We start from the raw sequence: 19,274 nt of genomic DNA, 5'->3' as shown, positions 1-19,274 counted from the left end.
ACGTAAATATTATATGTGGGAAGAAACGGAAACAATAAACATGATGAAAATAGTCAAGAAAGATGAGGTCACATGAAAATTGATAAGACTAAAATCTAGTTCATTAGATCAAGATGATATGAATGATGGAGATGTGGAGTAACTATTTAGATTTGCTCTTGGAGTCAATATATCTCTCATCTATGCAATATATTAAAAAATATTTTAATACAATATTTTTTTTGGTGGGGTTTTGATACAATATTTAATGATCGTATTCAATATGAACCAAAGAATTAATAAAAAATAATATTGTTTTTTCTTTTACAAAATTAATTAACTCCGGAAGTATTTTTGTAATTTAAACTGGAAGTGTAGGTACACAATTTAATAACTTTAAATATGAGTTGTTCTTTCAAAAAAAAAAAATATGAGTTGTTGACCGACACTTCAATGGGGACTTCAATTGAGACTTGTTGCTATTGTGAGTACAAATGCTCCCGTATTGATATTAGCTAGATATGAGTTATGAGACCAATGACTTTTTTTCTCTGGTAGGTTTTTTATGGTTGGGTTATTTAACTACAAATTTTAAAATAATATTAAAATCTTCTTAGATTACTTGCTATACGATCTTTAAAATTGAATTACTCGGGTTACACTTTAAATGTTGAGTCTTGGATGTGATGAAGGTGTTACGAGTCTTATAAAAATGATATGGCTATGATAATTATTTTAAAGAAATGCTAAGGAGTGTCGTTAGAATATTCTTTAACAATCTTAAAATGGTAAAATTAAATAAAAAAATTATATTGAAACACAATATCTTTTATATAGGTTAAAATAAGGTTTTTCATAGTGTCAAATATTGTGATTGTTCCTCCTATAGTTGCAGATTGTTCATATTTTAGTGAGATTTAACTAATTTTTCAATTAAAAACTTGAATTAAAATTTTAAAATAGTATAAATGAATGGGTAGAATTGAAAAGAAAAAATCTAGCCTAAAATGATTATTCTCGTTATGTATTGATATAGATTACAAAGTTGTTTTAGAATTTAAAAAAGTAGATTTGCCTACGACAAGTATTGTTCCACAATTATATTAGACATAAATTGACAATGTGGAGGCCACATTATTTAAACCGGCAAACATCATTTAAAATTTATACACACAATTGTAAAGTTCAAACAAAGCTAAAAGTGCATAGTCTAAGAAAATTATTCTTTTTCGATTGAGATAAGTCTTATATAGTGAGCAATTTCGATCTTGAAAAAATTGTGAAGACTGAATTACATCATCATTATTTAGTTTGAATTATACTAGCATCTTACTTTTTCGAACACACTCTGTTTAGTTAGTTGGATCTTAAACTGGTTTTACATTTATGTGGGCATATATGAGTAAGTGAAACTCATTTAAATTTCAACCAATTAGAGAGAATGTGTTGAAAAAATGTGTTAAAGAATACGTTGATAATACTCTTCGTTTACTTTTTCTTGCGAGTCGCACCAAAATCACGAAAAGAGTAAGACCTCCTTTAGTATCGGCTTCCTTCAAGAAACCCTTCGCCAAAGCAACAACGACTCATCGAAAAATTTCTGACAAAACTATAACAAACCGAGAAAAGAAGGAGGCATCGACGGAAGAGTAAAATGAACGATTTTTGTCATTATGAAACCCGTTGATCTCGTCGGGAGTGTCACGGCGAATGTCGTCGATAAATAAATGAAAAAAAAAATGCATACTCATGATGGAATTAAGAGGGAAAAAACTAACTTCTAGTATGTATTAGTTAGTTGATTGATTTGATTTGATTAAATCATAAAACTATATGCCACGTGTCACATATTAATGCAATCTCATAATGAAAAAAATAATATAACTCTCATCTTCATTCATTCCCTTGTCTCTTTTGAAATAACTTCCACTCACACTTCACTCTTCCATTTCTACCCTTCCTCCGCCGCCGCATGTCACCACCCGCCCCCGCCGCCGACTCCGGCGACATCCGCCGCGACACTCCCGACGAGATCAACGGTTTTCACAATGACAAAATCGTCACTCATTCCACTCCACCGTCGAACCCTCCTTCCTTCCCCGGCGGCGCGTTCGTTATTATTCCGCCGGAGATTCTCCGGCGTGTCGTCGTTGCTTCGGGTAAGGGTTTCTCGATTGGAGCTGGTATCAAAGGAGGTCTTGCTCTGTTCGCGATCTTGGCGCGATTCGCAAGAAAAAAACCGCCAAGGTGAGTGAAGAAAGTTTTGAACTTGATGAAGTAGTGATTCGTTTTTCTTTGTGATGATTGATTTTGTATTTGTTCAGGAAGGAGATTGCGGTGACGAATGGTGAAGTGATTGTTACGGCTTTGAAGGAAACGTTGAGATATGGTTTGTTTCTTGGAACCTTCGCCGGAACGTTTGTTTCAATGGATGAAGTTATTGCTGCTATTGGTGGTCATCGTAGGCATGTTCTTCTTTTTCTCTTCATTTTGTTTTGTGATAATTGATTTATCGTTATAACAGTAGGTTAGTTTTAGAAGTGATTAAAAGCTCAATAATTTGAATTTTTGAACTATGTTGTAAATGATGTGAATTTGAATTTTTGAACTATGTTGTAAATGATGTGAATAAGTGTAAGTTGTTAAGCAATTTGCATGTGGTGGTGTTGGGCAATTGAATGAATGTCATAGTGCTTTAAGGGGGTTGATATAGTGGAAGTATGGGTCTACATGAGTAGAAATGGCAAAACAGGTTGGGACCGTTGGGTCGGCCCGTGTAACCCGACATTTTTGTTAGAGTGAGTTGTGATTTTTAACCCATTCCTAGTTTGCCCACCCCGTCTAACCAGCTAAAAAAATAGGGTGGTGATGGGGCGGGGTGGGTTTGCCCGATTTGCCATCCCTTATGCATGAGGAAAAATGTATATGTGCATGTGTGTGTGTGTGTATTATTTTGATTCCTTGTGAAAAGTAAATTTACTTGGAGAGAGGATCTATCCCTACCCTTATTGATCTGTTGGTCTCAATCGGACTCCACTTGTGTATCATTAAGGCGGAAATGTCATTGGCCAGTTCAATTGTGACACATAAGCCAATTCAACTATTTTCTCTCTCTTTCACATATTTTTATGTCTAAAAAATTGTATTGCCATATGCCACACTTGAATTGGCCAATTTAATGTGACATTATGTCACACAAGTGCAATCTGTCTCAATCAGGATTATATCAAGTACTAACTACTAAGATTAACATACATGTAGATTCTATCCCAAAACAAATGTTTAACTATGTGCTATGCAACTTATGTTTGTCTTTAAAACTAAGAAACAACTTTTTTCTTTCAATAAAATGACTAATAAATATATGAAAATTGAAAATATATTGTTAAAATGTTGTTTGTGTCCATGGGTTTGTGGAATGGGTATGATTGTGATTGGTTTTGTGATGTGCTTGTTGTTCAGGACAGCAAGGTGGAGGGCTCTGTTGGCAGGGGCTGTTGCTGGGCAGTCGATGCTTCTGACAGGGTTAGAGGCACAACACACAAGTTTGGCCATTTACATTCTCATGCGTGCTGCTGTCTTGGCTTCTCGTTGTGGGATTAAGAGCGAACGGTTTGGGAGAATTTGTAAGCCTCTCACATGGAAGCATGGAGACATTTTCCTCATGTGTCTCTCCTCCTCCCAAATATTGTATGTAACAATACTATGTTCCCCTTCTCTATTTATTTAATTTATTTTTCTATGCTTTTTTAGCTCAGTCTCTCTTGTCTTTTGAATTTCATGACAGTAACTTAGGATCTCTTAAAATGATAGTCCATGTTTCACTTGATGTTGATGGCTTCATAGATTAAAGTTGTTGCATAATGTGATTCCTGTTGCTATGGTCCCCGATAAGTATGCATGTATCTAAATAGATAGACACCAAATGTGAGATATGAAAATGCTAATAGGTGCACTCCAGTAAAACCATATCCTGTGTAATTAAATAGGTCATATAATGTGAGTGGCTGATCTATTCATTAATTTTTGGTTAGTAATACACCCAATACTAGTTTTGTCATTGCTAATAGTGACTGAAGCTGCAGGTACTGCCTTGTCTAGTTATCTACTTATCTTACAAGGAAATTGATGTTCTCTATGAAAGAAAAAGACGCAAATTTGTATGAAAGCGCTTACTTTTGTAGGATCGCGTTAGATTGCTTTTACTTGCTTTGGAATAGTTGTATATCTCCCACCGTGATTTGTTAATTGTTCTACCGTTCCATCTTTGTATGACAGTTTTTGTACACGGTAGCATTTCTCATACAATTGAATATATCTGTGTGCGCGCGCGTGTGTGTACTGCATGATTTGTTTCCTTATTTAATTAGAATTAAGAACCTGGTATTAGTATAAATAAGTTACAGTGCTTAATCTTTCACAAACAAAATCATAATCACAACTCAAAAATATTAATCCTTTCTCTTGCCTCATTTGTTATTTACAAATTGTATTTCAACATGGTTCCAGAACTGTATCATTTTTTGCCACTATTTTGCTGTATTGAAGTTTGTAACTCTTACAATAATGTCATTATCACAATAAAAATAAGTTCTTGTTATGTACAACAATTTCCTGGCAGGAAATTTTAGCTTATGATCATTATAGTGAGTCTCTTATTCCTTGGTCATGATGCGACTTTCAAATTGATGATCATGCCAACCATCTGGACTTTGAAATTATATTGGAAAGAAGGCTAGTCAGTAAGTTGAGTGTGTAACTGAAAGTGAAAGAGAAAATGAGAAACTATGAGATATTTTCTGTAAAATGTATTCTGAATTCTTTGATGATATGTTAGAATGTAAAATGTTCTATTTATAAGGGAAATTAAAGCTAAGTCAGTTTACTGATTCTAGCTAATAACAGAATATGATTTACTCTTGACAGCAATAGTAGAAGCTGATAGAAGCAGTTAGACAGTGGACGCAGTTAGACAACTGTGAGCAGAATGCTCAACTGAATTAAGTACATGCATAAGTGTAATACACTGCTAACACATTAATGTAAATAAAATACTGTTTCCTGTTTTGCAACAATGACTGTGTACATGCAGGTGCGCCCTTCATAGTTTCAACTTAGGGCCATGTGTCCAATATAATCACACTTTTGGCCCTCTCGATTCGTCCTCCCCCACTTTTCTCCCTTTTAATAATTATTGAAGGAATTTTTTATAGAGAAAATTAGTGATGATAGAGAATTTTTTGATTTCAGGTCTGCGTATATATTAAACCAAGAGAGTTTACCTGCTTCATATAAGTCCTTTCTCAATAAACATGGTGGAAAGGATCCAGTTATCTTACAAGGTGTAAAAGATATAGCCAGTGGCAAGCCTTTTACTAATCTCAATGCAATAAAGAAATACTACAAGACCATGGGTGTCGACGTGAAATTAGATCCAAATATGAAAGTTCCGTGCACGGTATGAAATATCAATTTGTATTTTATTTTTGTCATTTTTATTCAACCCCAGTATATTAATTAACCCATAGAAAATAAATAGAGTAAAATAATTATTTATTAAACAGTGTTCAATATCAAATTTGAAAGTTGAATTTGATCACACCTTAACAGTAGCATCCTTTTTTTATTCTGATTGGTTGAATCATGAGAAACGTGTCTCTTCTGATGAATATTTATTCATACTTGACTTGGGACCACATGCGAACTTCAAAACGTCTGGACTTTGGTAGAAAGATATAGGTTTTAATCTTTCTTTTCTGCTCTATGCCATAACAAAATTATCCGTTCAAGTTTAATCACACTGATGGTATTGAATTTCACCTTCCTTTTTTTTTTTAATCTTTTTAATTGTTTTCAACTATGCCATTCTTGCCCGATGGCCTCTTGGTTTCACTGTAAAACATTGCAATTTCTGTTTGAAACATTTCATTTATATCTGTCAAATATTTAATTTGTGATTTTCTGTTGCTTATTTCGGTGTTCAAAATCACTGACATTTTGCAGATTGTACATGGGAATCAATCATGTTCTGGGCACATCATTTCTTTTCTCATTCAAGCCTACAAAAGAGCATTACCTGTTTATCTTCCAGTTTATCTGATACCGGCCCTAATAGTTCACAGAAAAGGACTTTTACAAAGGTAATCTGATTGGAATAAGTAGCAATCAATCAACTATTCACATGATTGAAGTGTTATAGTTAGTGGACCTTTTTCAAATTGAATACATTAGCTTTAGAAGTGGCACATATATATATGCTGATTTTGTCATGAAAGGGGCTTTTCTGGACATTAAATTGTTCCATCCAATATTTCTCATACTCTCAAATATAGCACTAAAGGAAGATCATGCTTTGTACTACATAGTTATGAGATTATATTGTTTTTCACTTTCTCATTGCCTGTTATCAAAATACTTAATTGCAGACCTTACACAATATTGGCAAAGGGTCTTATTGGCACTGCAAGATCAAGCTTATTTCTGTCTGTGTATTGTGCATCTGCCTGGTTAGCATCTTGTTCTCTGCACTATTTTTTTTTTGCTGGTTGTCTTGCTCCTAAATTAGTTTTGATCTGAAACAAGTTTTTATGTTTGCATTGCCCCAGCTTAAAGTGAAATCTAATTATTCCATTAAAAAAATGGTTAACTCAAATGGTTCTGTTGAAAGAGGAAACGGTAGCCTGACACTACTTTATATACTTGCTTTCTTTTCTTAGGCTCAATTACTTTTTGATATATGCACCCGGTAGCCTTTTCGTGTCCTCATTCTTCTTTGCTTCACCTTATTGTTATTATTATGGCAGTATCAATTTTGTTGAAACTTGAAACTAACATGGGTACTATGGATGCCTTTATTCTAAATCAGGATGTGGACCTGCTTTCTGTTTAGGATCTTCAAAACATGTAATGTTCCAATGGTGGCCATGGGAACGGTATGTTGTTTACTGTATCCACATATTTATATCTGTTTCATTAGCGATAATCCAATTATTATTATTATACAATAACAGTATTTTAGTAAAGTTGCACTTCGCATTTTCTTGCAGTTCCCACCTGGCCTAGGATTAGCGATTGAAAAGAAAAGCAGGCGAATGGAGATATCATTATACTGCCTTGCCCGGGCTATTGAGAGTTTCTTCACATGCATAGCTGATGCCGGATATCTGCCACAGTCTAGAAGGATTAAAAGAGCTGATGTTGTAGTTTTCAGCTTATCAACAGCCATCATAATGCACTGCTATGCACAAGAAAGGGATGTGTTCAGATCCAAATATTTGAATGTTCTTGATTGGGTTTTTGGTGTTCCACCTCCTGCATGTGAAACTCCGCGATGCAAAGATACCTAAGCGAAAAAAGTAAAGGCCCATGAAGTTATTTGTCTGAAAAAATTGCTCTTGACTTGATGGTACATATTTGGTGTTGCCTTCTCAAAGTGAATGGTGGCCTAGGAACCTGAATTTTGCCTTGAGCAGCGAGAACTATAATGATTACTTGAACATATGATAATAGTACCAGAAGCATTATGTAAACTGTTGAAGATTGAAGGCGATCCGGCTGATTCTTGCTGCTTGATACTCTTCAAGCGAGGAGCACATATATATTCATTTGAACTCTGATCTTATTCGTCGGAGTTACACAGAGATGATCATTTCTAAAAGCACCAAGGATCAACTCTTCTGCATTCCGGATCTGTTTCCTACCATACTACATCACACCATTTGTCTCCTAAGCAGCAAAAAAAAATGTGTTGAACTAATTTGTATTTTACAATCAGGTTTCATTACGTCTTGTATCCCTAGCAATGTTAGGTGTTTAGGATGGGATAGGGATACTCTAGTAATTTTTCGGTAGGAAAGAAAGAGACAAAAAATAAATATTATTTTTTGAAACAGAAATATAATAAATCATATTTTTTATGTATTTTGTGTCTTTCTCTTTTAATGGAAAATTCCAATTACCATAAAATTCTTTTAGTAAGTGATAATCAAGAGAGTTTATTCGGATCCGCTTTATATAATATACACCAAAATATTCATTTTTTGCATTATGTAAGTAAAAAAGTGTTACTAAGTCATTGATTCTCCATTAGCAAGAGCCATCTGACTGAGTAGTGCCTTGAAACAACGAGAGAAGAAAGACAATGTTAGGATCAGAGATCCTTTTGAGCAGCAAACTTCTGATGATTCTCGATCATCCGTTGAAGATTGAAACAAGTACCTAAAGCACCTCCATCTAAGTTGGATTTTATCCAAAAAAGAATGGATGGTTTTGAGATAACTTCATTAATTAAGGGAGGATTTGGATGATTGATCCTCACTGTAAAAGCTTGGTATGGAATTAGAAAATGGAATTTGAATGTAATTACCAGAAAGTGAAGTGTTGGAAATAATCATGTTTGCCCCTGTACTCCAAGGAATATGTTTATTATTGGGGTGAAGATCCATTTATTATTGAACCTACTTTGGTTTCTACAAAAGTTAATGATAGTAGATAAAAGGCTTAATTGCACTTTTGGACCCTTATCTTTTCAAAAGTTGCGGTTATGACCCCCTAACTAATTTAAATACAAAACAGCCCCCTATGTTTTGATTCTTTGGCAGTTTTGGACCCCCAGTCCATTAGTGAGGTGCCACGTGTATTATTTAGGGGGCCACGTGGCACCCTAAATATTATTTAAAAAGATAGGGGTCAAAAGTGCAATTAAGCCTGGATAAAATGACAATTCCACACTGAGAAGACCAACCTCTATAGATGAATGATGAATGGAAAATTTGATCTTAGAGCTAAGTCAATTCCTCATATTTTGAGCATAGTGACAAGCACATAACAAATGGAAAATATCTTTTTTTTTTAACAATAAAATAGAAAATATCTTAATCTTCTTTAGATCAAAGGGAACACATAGTAGAAATTTGACAGCCTCTGACAATTAAGTTTTCATCTATGGGAAGTTTATTGTGCATCAATCTTGAAGCTAAAAGAGAGTTTTTTTCTTGGTCAAAAAGCTAAAAGAGATTTGGAGAGAGGTATTGGGCACTATTCCAAATTAACTTAGCCCAACTATTCCAAATTACCTTGCTTCTCAAGAAAATTGCCAATTGATTATGAGTCTAACAATTCCCACCAAAGTTTTAGCTTCATTGATTTCAGATAATGATCTAATGCCAAATCCTCCTTCTAAAATAGGTGTGCAAAGTTTATGCCAAGCCACGATGACTAGGTTTCTCTTACTAATGTCTCCACTCCAAATAAAATTCATAATCCATCTTTCTCATTCTTTAATTAACCTCGATGACCAAGAGTAAATAAGTAAGTTGTACATAAAAGAGAAGCTTTGCAAGTAGAGAGCATGACTTTAACTCTTTCAACTATAGGTTGGAAATGAGAAGCTTTAGGTCTTCATTTAAAGACGTGGACACATAGATAAGTAAAATGTTATTTGGTTGTTGAATTGTATAAGTCTTGTTGAATTGAGAAGCAACTCTAACCTCAGTATGTTATGTTGAAACTCTAGGAGCAAAGTAGTGCAGGTTGAAGTAGAACAAGAATTTATCCATCAAACCAAGTTAAAGCATCTCCCCCTATTGGGATGTGGATTAAATTGTTAGCAGACCCGGCTTTGAGGGTGTGCAAGGTGCTCAACCAGGTCGGGCCTCCAAATGCTACGGGTCTCTAACGAAAATTAAATCTAATACCTATCCCCCATTTAAATAAAAAATATATATGTTATATCCTTTTCTTTCTTTAGTACACGTTTGAGTTTTTTTCTAGACTCTAGTTCTCCTTTTTGTACATAAATCGGATTCTATCAAACCACCCCTAATTTGTATAATCACTTAATCAGTCAATTTGAAAAGCTATTTCATTGAAAGAATCACAACAATCATTTTTTTCTTCGAATAAACCATTCGTTTTACCCTTTTCCACAACAGTGGAGTGACAAATTCAAACGACACCGTTAGATAAATTTCACCTCTTTCACTTAACTTTTTTTAATTTCTTTCAGACATTCTTCTGACTCTGATTTTCTTTTAATGAAATTTAACTACACAAAAAAATTACGTTTTATTTTACTAGGAGCCTATTTTAAAAAGAGAGTCAAGCCTCCTATTTCACAGGGACGGCCCTGATTGTTAGCATCAGTCAGGAAACCTCTATGTTAATGAGCACCCAAGATAGTGTTGTAGTCACCACTCACCAATGCAATACCGAGTCTAGTTAAAAATCTCTTAGGAAATGCATTTAGGTTGGTCCAAGGTTTTGCTATCAAACAAAAATGAAAAAAGCTTAATGGTTACTTCACATAGCACCTTTGTTTATCAAACACATCTAATTTGATCCAACAAACAGCTTTTAGATAGAGACATTAAGCAGAAAATAGGAAAAGAAATCCATGTCAAAAAAGCAATGTGGGTTTATGTTTTGAAGATCGGCTATAATAGTATATCAGAGGAATCAAAAAGAAAAAGACATGCATGTTTTCAATGCTTAAAAAAAGGCACATGATGGCTTTTTGGATGCCAACAGAAAAATAAACGAGTTTGAATTACCTCTATTCATGCAATCAAAGATATGTGGTTTGAATGTATTTTTGTTGGTAATATTCATTTAAAAAAATATATATTCTAAAATCATGAGTTGAATATGTTCTGCAGTGATTTGAGAGTGAAAAGAATCTCCCTTTTGGATATTCATAATTCCACTCCATTCATTCAATAAAGCATCTCTCGTAAAAATAGGATTAATTAAGTTTTTAGTTCCTATAAATATTTACAGTTTTGTTTTTAATCCCTACAATAAAATTACACTTTTTAGTCCTTATAAAAATTTTCATCAATATATTTAGTCCCTATAAAAATGTTCCATCAGCATTTTTGGTCCCTATAAAAATTTTCCATCAACATTTTTTGTCCTTAAAATGCTCAAGGAAAATGTCAGAGAGACTTAAAAAGTGTGATTTTATTTTGTAGGGACTAAAAACAAAACTGTGAATATTTGTGAATATTTATAGGGACTAAAACCTTAATTAACCATAAAAAGTAATGCCATCATGTTGCTCATTTTCCATACTTCAGATGCAAAACCAAAGGGCTACTTAGATATCTAATACAAAACTTAGAAGCGTCCGAAAACGGAAACTGAACCAAAATTTAATCCTTAAACTCATTTTCATACTTTAAATGTTTCAGATAACATGAGAATTTAATCATGATATCAGCTGAATAAAGGTAAGAACAGAAGTTCAAGTATGAATATAGTCCAACAGATAAACTAAGATGGACAGTATAGATGACTATTGCTACAATTCATCTTCTACCAACCAAAAGGAACAAAAAGATGAGAGTATGGTTCTAGTATCCTTTTCAAAAACAAAAACAAAAAAAATCTCATTCTTCATCAGAGCCGGAACTTTCAGCAGCTTCGCCATTTTTATTTGTGGTTCCATTAGCAGCTTGATTCTTATTTTTGGAGTTTTGATCATCTTCTTCATCTTCACTATACTCACTCTCGTAGTCGTCATCATACTCCTCATCCTCATTGTCCTCATCCTCCTCAACTCCATCCTCCATGATAGGTCCCTCATCAGCCAAAACAGCACCCCTAGTGCCAGCCCGGGTTCGTTTCAAAACTTTGAACTTTATATTTGTCTTCCTGTCACAGCCCAACCAAGAGTCGCACAAACAATAGCAAGTCAAATTATAGTTACCCTCTGATGGGGCCTGGAACTTGCCCATTACCAATCTAGATCCCCCCTTCACCTTCTCCACTGCTTCGGCAACTGCCTTACTGGTCTCCTTCGGGCTTGCTCCGGAACCCTCCTTAGATTCTGCAATTGCCTTAGAAGCAGCAGTTACAGCAGCACCTTCATCCATGAAACTAACCTTCTGAAAAAACCACACATTGTTCGAAACAGAATCCGCAAGCAAAAACCAGAAATTCTCTTCCTTGTGAAATGGGTAGTGGGGGGCATGGGGAAGGGCCGCAATCAGGCCATTACCCCTTTTATTATTAATCCAAGCATGGATGGTAACAATGTCACCTTCTTGTATACCCTCTTCTCCTTCAGTCTCACATGTTACATCAAGGGTCAAGGAAGGCATCATATCCAGGACAATCTCAACGTCTTGTACTTCTTCAGAAGATAACCCTGCCGTTTGAGTAAGTAGCTCAGCTCGCTCCTGTGAGTCCATCTCATAAAGTTCCTGAAATGTTCTTACCTTCTGCATAGGAAGAAGAAAAATGGTTAGTTCCAACTTCCGACAGTCATGAGCATGGGATCAAATTGGAAATTCAGTATGACATAAAAATCAATTGGAAATCCAACATTTAAATTTCAAACAGCCATCAGTCACAACAGTGGGCCAACTGTAGCATTTTCACATAATTAATAATACAGCCACTAGAACCAATATGAAGAATATCCCTTAATCCGTATATATATGGTGGTACATAGAACACTTGGCAGAAATCAGACTTATATTGAACAGGATCCAACGAGGGCTAACTAGCTACAATTGGATTTCATAGAAAAATGTGCATAAATGGTTTGCAAGTATGTTAACCCTCGAGAACATTAGACGATGTAAATACATAAGAAATAGCATGGACACAAGCATTTAGAGCAGGAATATTTAACCATATGTATAGTGTTTTGACGCACCTTACGGGCCACCTTCTTAACAACAGACTCACTAATATGGGGCAGCTGCAGAAATGGTGCAATGCCTTCAGGTGATCCACCGGTAGTCTTTCTAGCACTGAGAGGAACAGCCTGCATAGGAGGTCATAAATCAAAAAATAAATTCATAAAGGTGTTTTAAAATACTGAGAAAGCAATAATATTAGTTGGTAAAATAAGCAGCTAGAATGCTTTGTTGAACAAGGAAACAAACAAACAAAAGGAAAATTGCATAACTTGAATCCATATCATAAAATTAAACTAACCGGACAACCTTTCATCCTTAACTAAGAACATGTCAATAGGTGCAGCATAACCCAAAAGGTACTAAAGGAAAATTCCAAAAAAAAAAATTATAGCATTCAACAAGCACAAGCACAAGCACTTTTAAACAGTTTTTACATATAAAAATCGTAATGATTAAGAAAAATAGCACATCCGTATCCTATGATGAAAACTTCTATAATAATAGACTATGAAATGAATGGAGGAACTTGATTCAATATAATATACCAGAGACAAAGGAAATTGTTGAAGTCTAATTTACAATTACATTATTCATTAGTCATTGCATACATCTTTCATTATAAGCAATTAAATTAAATTTGATTCCATATTTTTATTGTGATGAAAGAAAGTATAGGAGAAGAGGAATTTGCACCATTCCCAGATCAGGGTATCACCACAACCCTTAGCTAGGGGGGCTAAGGGTTTAAATGTATCAGTTAAATGTAATTCCTTCGTTTCTGTGCATATGTAAAAGTGCAATTGGAGGAAATAAAAATGACCCAATAGTAATACTTTACATTGACTTAGATTCATTACCTGGATGATACATTGAGAAAGCTCAACAACACCGATCGCAGGTCTCAGCCACCCATGTCCCTGAGCATTCCGTGGTATAACTGCCATCTTTTACAGAGACTAGAGCATTAAACAATGAAAAAAAATGCAAATATAATAGGTTCAAAACAATAAATAAACATAAGTATTGTATATCGACCATCACATAAGACAATGATGACAGGAAAAACTTGATGATTATAGGGTGCAAATGTGCTTCATTTTAAATGTGGTTATCATCTTAGCTTTGGTACTGAAAAGCTCAGCAGTCCAAGTAATTCAATAAGGAAAATGCTAACATCTATTAAAACATTTCATATCAACCCACACACAGGAATGGCTTACCGCAAGTGCAGTTCAGCCTGTTTCTTTTAATTTCTTTAGTTTTAGAAAATTTTGGAGAAATTAAGTAACGTATTTGCAAAAACATTTGGGATTGAGTTGGTGAGTATAATCATATATAACATTATTCTTTCATATAGTTATCAATAACATAAACCATGCATCTAAAGATAGTTACAGCCACTATTTGGTTCCTTTCCTAATATAAAACCATGTTCCAACTTCCAATACATTTGTATGAGGGAAAACTGAATATAACCCACATGCTTCCTTAAGGCGTTTACATAAAACTTATCTTGCTTTAACCATACACAATTTCAATTCCTCTAAAAATGCAGTTTGAATAAAATCCACTTCAGCCATTGACTGCTTTTATTGTGACTACTGTCTTAAAGCAACTTGACAAGTGACTAAAACTCAATAAATTATGATTGTTTAAATAGGATCCAGGCATGGGTACATGTAGTGATTTAGTATGCATTGGAAAATATTTAAGGATTCAGTGTTTCAAAATTTTGTTATCGAAGCAATTCTCTGAAACAAAAATTTTCAAAATAGGGTACAGACTAAAGGGAACAGCATGATAAAGAAAGCAAGAACATTAAATCTAGTCTACCAAGAAGCAGAAGAGAAATAGTCAGTTAGTCACCTTCATTAGCTCTTCAAGCAGGCGAGGTGCTGTTTCCAAAATCCGTCTGAAATCACTTGCTAAAGATGGAGACAAGGCTGCAAATTCACGAGTCAACTGAGCTTGAACTAACAGCTCCGTCTAAAAGAAAATAGCATGGTTGTGAGCACACAAATGACTAATTGAAATCAGAATAGAATATGTATGTACCAATAAAAAAAGAATAATCTATTTGGCATAGCCAGCCATACAATAAGATACCTTAACTAGTGCAGGATGCTGCTTCCAAAACTTGGCCTGCTCTTGCTTAATGTTCTTGAGGTCAAGATTCAACTCACTCCTTACCAACATAAAAAGCTTCTGAAGAGGTTCATCATCGGTCCTTCGAACTGGAATTTCCATGTATTCAGCAGCCTTTGTGAAGACATCCATGACTTTGCTGTATATAATAATATTCACGTCAAAAATAATAACAAGAATGCAAGATAGATGGTGTGGGTTCTCACCCAAATTTGACAAAAAGAATTGCACAAGAAATATACCTAGGGGCCAAAGAAGGCTTCATGAAGTAATAGTAAGTGGAAAGCGTTTGATGCATCACATAGTTTCCGGTATACTTTGATGATCTTGAGAGATAGACAACAGCAATGACCAATGGCAAGAGAATGCAGATACCAACAATCCAAAGCAAAAGTATCCCACCAGATGCCCCATCAATATTCAGAAGGAATTGAGGGAGAGCTATACCCATTTGAAATCCCTGCAATAAAATATTCCAAATATCCCACCAGAATGTAAACTATCAGAAACTGAAATGCATAGAAAGTAAGGGAAAGTGGAGGAAAGAGAGAGAATTCTAGAGAATCAGAGATGAGATAATCTTGTATATTTTATTCTGATTGGCACAAGAGTACAGTGGTGTATTTATAGTACAGCTGGATGTAACTACCTTCTAACTGAATTCCTAACAGCTACTAACTGAATTTCTAACTGTGATTAACTGGATTCATAACTGTCATAACTGAATTTCTAACAGTGACTAACAGAATTCTGACTTAGGAAAAGGACAGGATTGGGCCAAAGCCCAGCTCCAAATATAAGGCAGTGGCCCACTATATATATTCCTAATGCAAACAAAAATACAGTTTTATTGCATTGCAGTTTTATTACCTGTCTGCCATCAGGATGACCATATTTCTCGTAATTTTCACGAGCTACTGGATCAGTCAGAGCTTGATAAGCCTTAGCAATGTGCTCGACAAAGTACTTGTGTGCCTCTGAAACAAAACGAATAAAAACAATATCAGTTACACAGGTAGTTGCAGAAAGCACATTTTCTTGCAAACATCAAAGTTTGCAAAATTGAGAAACGTCTTCAACCTGGGTCTGGATTTTTATCCGGATGGTACTGAATAGAAAGTCTCCTATATTTTTTCTTAATTTCAGACTCAACTGCTCCGGGCTCTAATCCAAGAATACTAAATGGATCAAAAACTGTGATCTGCATAAAATTTACAGGAGAAACATCAGAACACGTCACATCCCATTCAAACACTCGGCAGATAAGCAAAATGTTATACAACATACACAACACCCATCAATACTAAATTCAAATCTCATACAGTGAAATCAAGAAATTCAATTTAACAAGCGATTGTTTACCTCGCTACTCATAGACTTTATGTAATAAACCAGAATAATCATAATCACCCAAAGCAGTAACAATGTCAAGTTATTATACGTGGAGACATTCGAAATCTGCAAAATCAAAGAAACAAACAAACACAAATCAGAATTCCAAATTAAATCTCACAATTGAAAGTAAACAATATGCAACAAGTTGAATCCATAAACACACAGATAGGAGTAAATTGATCCCACCCTTTGAAAGATGGATTTGCGATACTTCCCTGATCGAGAGCAGTCATTGCACTGACAGTGAATGCTCTTCGATTTCTTGGAAGCCGCACGACATAACTTTGTTATCGTATACGGAACAATAGGGATGGCCATTATTGTCAATATGAATATTGGGAACAAGGCACTTGTCTCCTCCGAAGCCGCCATCGTCGCTAACCTTCAGTACCCAACAACCTCTTACAAAGTTAAAAAAACCTGAAAAAAAACAAAAAACTCTTGTCAGATTGTTATTAATTGTTACTGCTACTAATTCAATCGATGAACATCATATTACATAACATTTTAATCAGAAAATCAACAATTCAGAAATAATTAACAGAAAACACCACAATTAAGATAAAGTTTCAAAAAAAAAACATCACTCATGACCCTGGTGAAAACCCCAATCTAAGTTTCTTTACATAACTTGACAGAAAGAAAAAATTGAAAAAAACAATTATCAAATTAGAATAAAAAAAATTAGATTATAATGATAATATATACACCGTTGAAATTCATACCGTAGATTCAGAATCAGAAAGAAAAATAAGAGCAGAAAATTGTGAAATCAACGCAAAAGGGGGGGGTTAATCGAGATTATACAAAAACATGCAACAATGATGAAATTGAAGAATAGTAGATACAAAACCTAGGGATTGAAAGGTGAAGTTTGAAATCGAAGGAGATTGGATCGGACAAATAGAATGAAAATTTTGTTAGAATGTAAGAAAAATTGTTTATGTAAAGAGTTTTTACTGTTACCTTTGAGAGAGTTGAATTGAGGTATCTCACGCGTCACGTTACTGTGTTGTTACGATTTTGAGTGTGTGAAGTGGTGATGTGTGTTTCGAGTCTTAAACCCTTTTCTTAACTTTTATAGCTCATTGCCCAAACAAAATTAAATATTCTTTTATTAAATATTCTTGTATATTCCAAAAAAAAATAATATATATATATTCTTTTTTTTATGTCATTAAATTTTTCTTTTTTTTTTACAAGAAAAGTAATAATTTTTTTTTTGGTACAAAGAAAAGTAATAATTTTATATAGGTCAATTTTATTTTTATGACAAATATTGGTCAAATTATTTGTTAAATGTTTAGATTTTCTTTTGACAAAATTAAATGCTTCAATAAATCTTATAAATTGTTCTATTTAATTAATTTAATTCAAATTACTTTATCCTTTAATTTATTTTATTTTACTATTTAAAAATAAAAAACAATAAATTATCATAAATAAAAAGACATGTACTTAATTAAGGATAATTATATCAATTTTTTTAGTGGAGATAAATATATCAATTATGTAAGTTAGTAAAAAATATATTAATATAATATAATAAATATGTATATATTTATTTAAATATCTACTAAATATATTAAAAACAAAAACGTATATCGATGGAGAGAAATATATACTAAATAATGTGGCATTATTTTACAATTCATCTTTTGATTCTTCAAGGTTGCAAAATCAAATTTTTACGACTAATATAACACTTCATGAACTTGCTTAAATAATAAAGCGCAAAGCAAAAGAATGTGATTTTATTTGTTACGTTACATGTTAGTATTTATTAGTATAATATATATGTTATCTGCTGTAGAAATATATTTGTTATTTGGTGTAAAAATATATATGTTATCTGGTGTAGAAATATATTTGTTATTTGGTGTAGAAATATATATGTTATAGAAATATATTTTTTATAGAGATATATTTGTTATTTGTTATAGAAATATTTTATATTATATATTATATATATATATATATAATTAGAATAGAATATTGAGACTTTGGGAGCAGATTTGGAAATAAGGGAAAAATAAGTAGGTTAAGAATTTACATAAAAATGGAGAGTTAAAATTAGAAAATAAGGATTACGTCAAACCAGTTTTTGAAGAAAAAGGAAGAAACCAAGAGAAGAGAAGAACCAAGGAGGAGAAGCCTTCAATCGATTAACCTAAGGTAAGGGTGGGACTAACCTTTAATAATTCTGAGTATATGATTCTGAAAATTGAATTTAACAAGTTGTGGGTTGTAGTTTTGGGAATTTGGGAAATTAGGGTTAGAAGTTGTAATTGGTTGATTAGATGATAGAAACCCGTTGAGTTAATGAAGAAATAGTGTTCAAACATTAGATTGTTCATAGTACAATGATTAGAACCAGTTTTGGGGTTTGGGTTAATGAAAATTGAGATTTTCGCTTGAAACGTTGGTGTCTAAACGTTTTTGCAAATAAGGGATTATGTGAGGTTTGGAAATCGATTTTTTTTTGGGTGGTTGAAACTTGAATTTTTCTGTATATTATGATAGAGTTAAGTGTCAGGAACATGTAGGTGAAAACAACATCGAAAACAGATTAACGGTTTGATTTTTATGAGCGAAAACGTGATGGTTGAAAATCTGATGCTGTGTAGAGATGCTGGAAAAAATCGTGCCACGATGGGAGACCAACGTGCCACGATTCTATCACACTAGAAACCTTAAAAATGTAATTTTCTTCACTCCAATTGCTTCCAAACTTGTATAAAGGGTCTAATGAGTTCGTGAGTTGGTCTTTGGGGCATGAATGAAAGTTGTTCATAATTATATTGTGTTTCAGCGAGTCTGAATTAAATGATTAAGTTGTTGTTAATTTGAGTTACATATATTTATGTGGAAAAGGTATGATATAGAAAATAATGTTGTTATATCATTCAAGTTGTTATTATTAATGATGCTATGTTGTAAAGTTGTTGTATGTTGATGTCTCTACTGTATTGTTATTAAATCATTAAGTTGCATATGTTGGTCAAAGTTGTAAGTTGTTGTTCTAAGATATTGGAGTCACATGAGTTGTTGAAGTTGTCTAAGTTGTAAGTTGCTGAGTCCATGCATACTCATTCAAAGTTGAGGGTT

The 19,274-nt window shown here is 33.6% G+C and overlaps 2 protein-coding genes across 4 annotated transcripts; one reads left to right on the top strand and one right to left on the bottom strand.

Moving 5' to 3' along the window:
• The first annotated feature begins 1,875 nt into the window (after window positions 1-1,875).
• Window positions 1,876-7,899, top strand: LOC11443693 (uncharacterized). Of its 2 annotated transcripts, none has more exons than XM_024777254.2 (8): window positions 1,876-2,226; window positions 2,304-2,444; window positions 3,442-3,669; window positions 5,230-5,437; window positions 5,983-6,119; window positions 6,405-6,485; window positions 6,845-6,911; window positions 7,026-7,899. In XM_024777254.2, the coding sequence occupies exons 1-8, from the start codon at window positions 1,952-1,954 to the stop codon at window positions 7,323-7,325; spliced, it is 1,437 nt and encodes a 478-aa protein (XP_024633022.1). In that variant the 5' UTR covers window positions 1,876-1,951; the 3' UTR covers window positions 7,326-7,899. The 2 variants fall into 2 exon arrangements, with proteins under 2 accessions (XP_024633022.1, XP_003595368.1); XM_003595320.3 differs by having other exon boundaries at window positions 1,888-2,226; window positions 3,447-3,669.
• Window positions 7,900-11,118: 3,219 nt separating this feature from the next.
• Window positions 11,119-17,252, bottom strand: LOC11443293 (dnaJ protein ERDJ2A). 2 transcript variants are annotated; one of them, XM_024776244.2, is made up of 11 exons: window positions 17,133-17,252; window positions 16,353-16,586; window positions 16,134-16,229; window positions 15,852-15,972; window positions 15,642-15,748; window positions 15,014-15,231; window positions 14,733-14,910; window positions 14,493-14,612; window positions 13,484-13,570; window positions 12,641-12,751; window positions 11,119-12,200 (listed from the first exon to the last, which is right to left on the bottom strand). In XM_024776244.2, exons 2-11 carry the CDS (start codon window positions 16,536-16,538, stop codon window positions 11,367-11,369), a joined length of 2,058 nt encoding a protein of 685 aa, XP_024632012.2. In that variant the 5' UTR covers window positions 16,539-16,586; window positions 17,133-17,252; the 3' UTR covers window positions 11,119-11,366. The 2 variants fall into 2 exon arrangements, with proteins under 2 accessions (XP_024632012.2, XP_039686444.1); XM_039830510.1 differs by lacking the exon at window positions 17,133-17,252 and adding an exon at window positions 17,020-17,131.
• Between the last annotated feature and the right edge of the window lie 2,022 nt (window positions 17,253-19,274).

This window comes from Medicago truncatula, chromosome 2, assembly GCF_003473485.1.
Source record: "Medicago truncatula cultivar Jemalong A17 chromosome 2, MtrunA17r5.0-ANR, whole genome shotgun sequence".
Taxonomy (NCBI): Eukaryota; Viridiplantae; Streptophyta; class Magnoliopsida; order Fabales; family Fabaceae; genus Medicago; species Medicago truncatula.
This window is presented reverse-complemented; position numbering and strand designations above follow the sequence as displayed.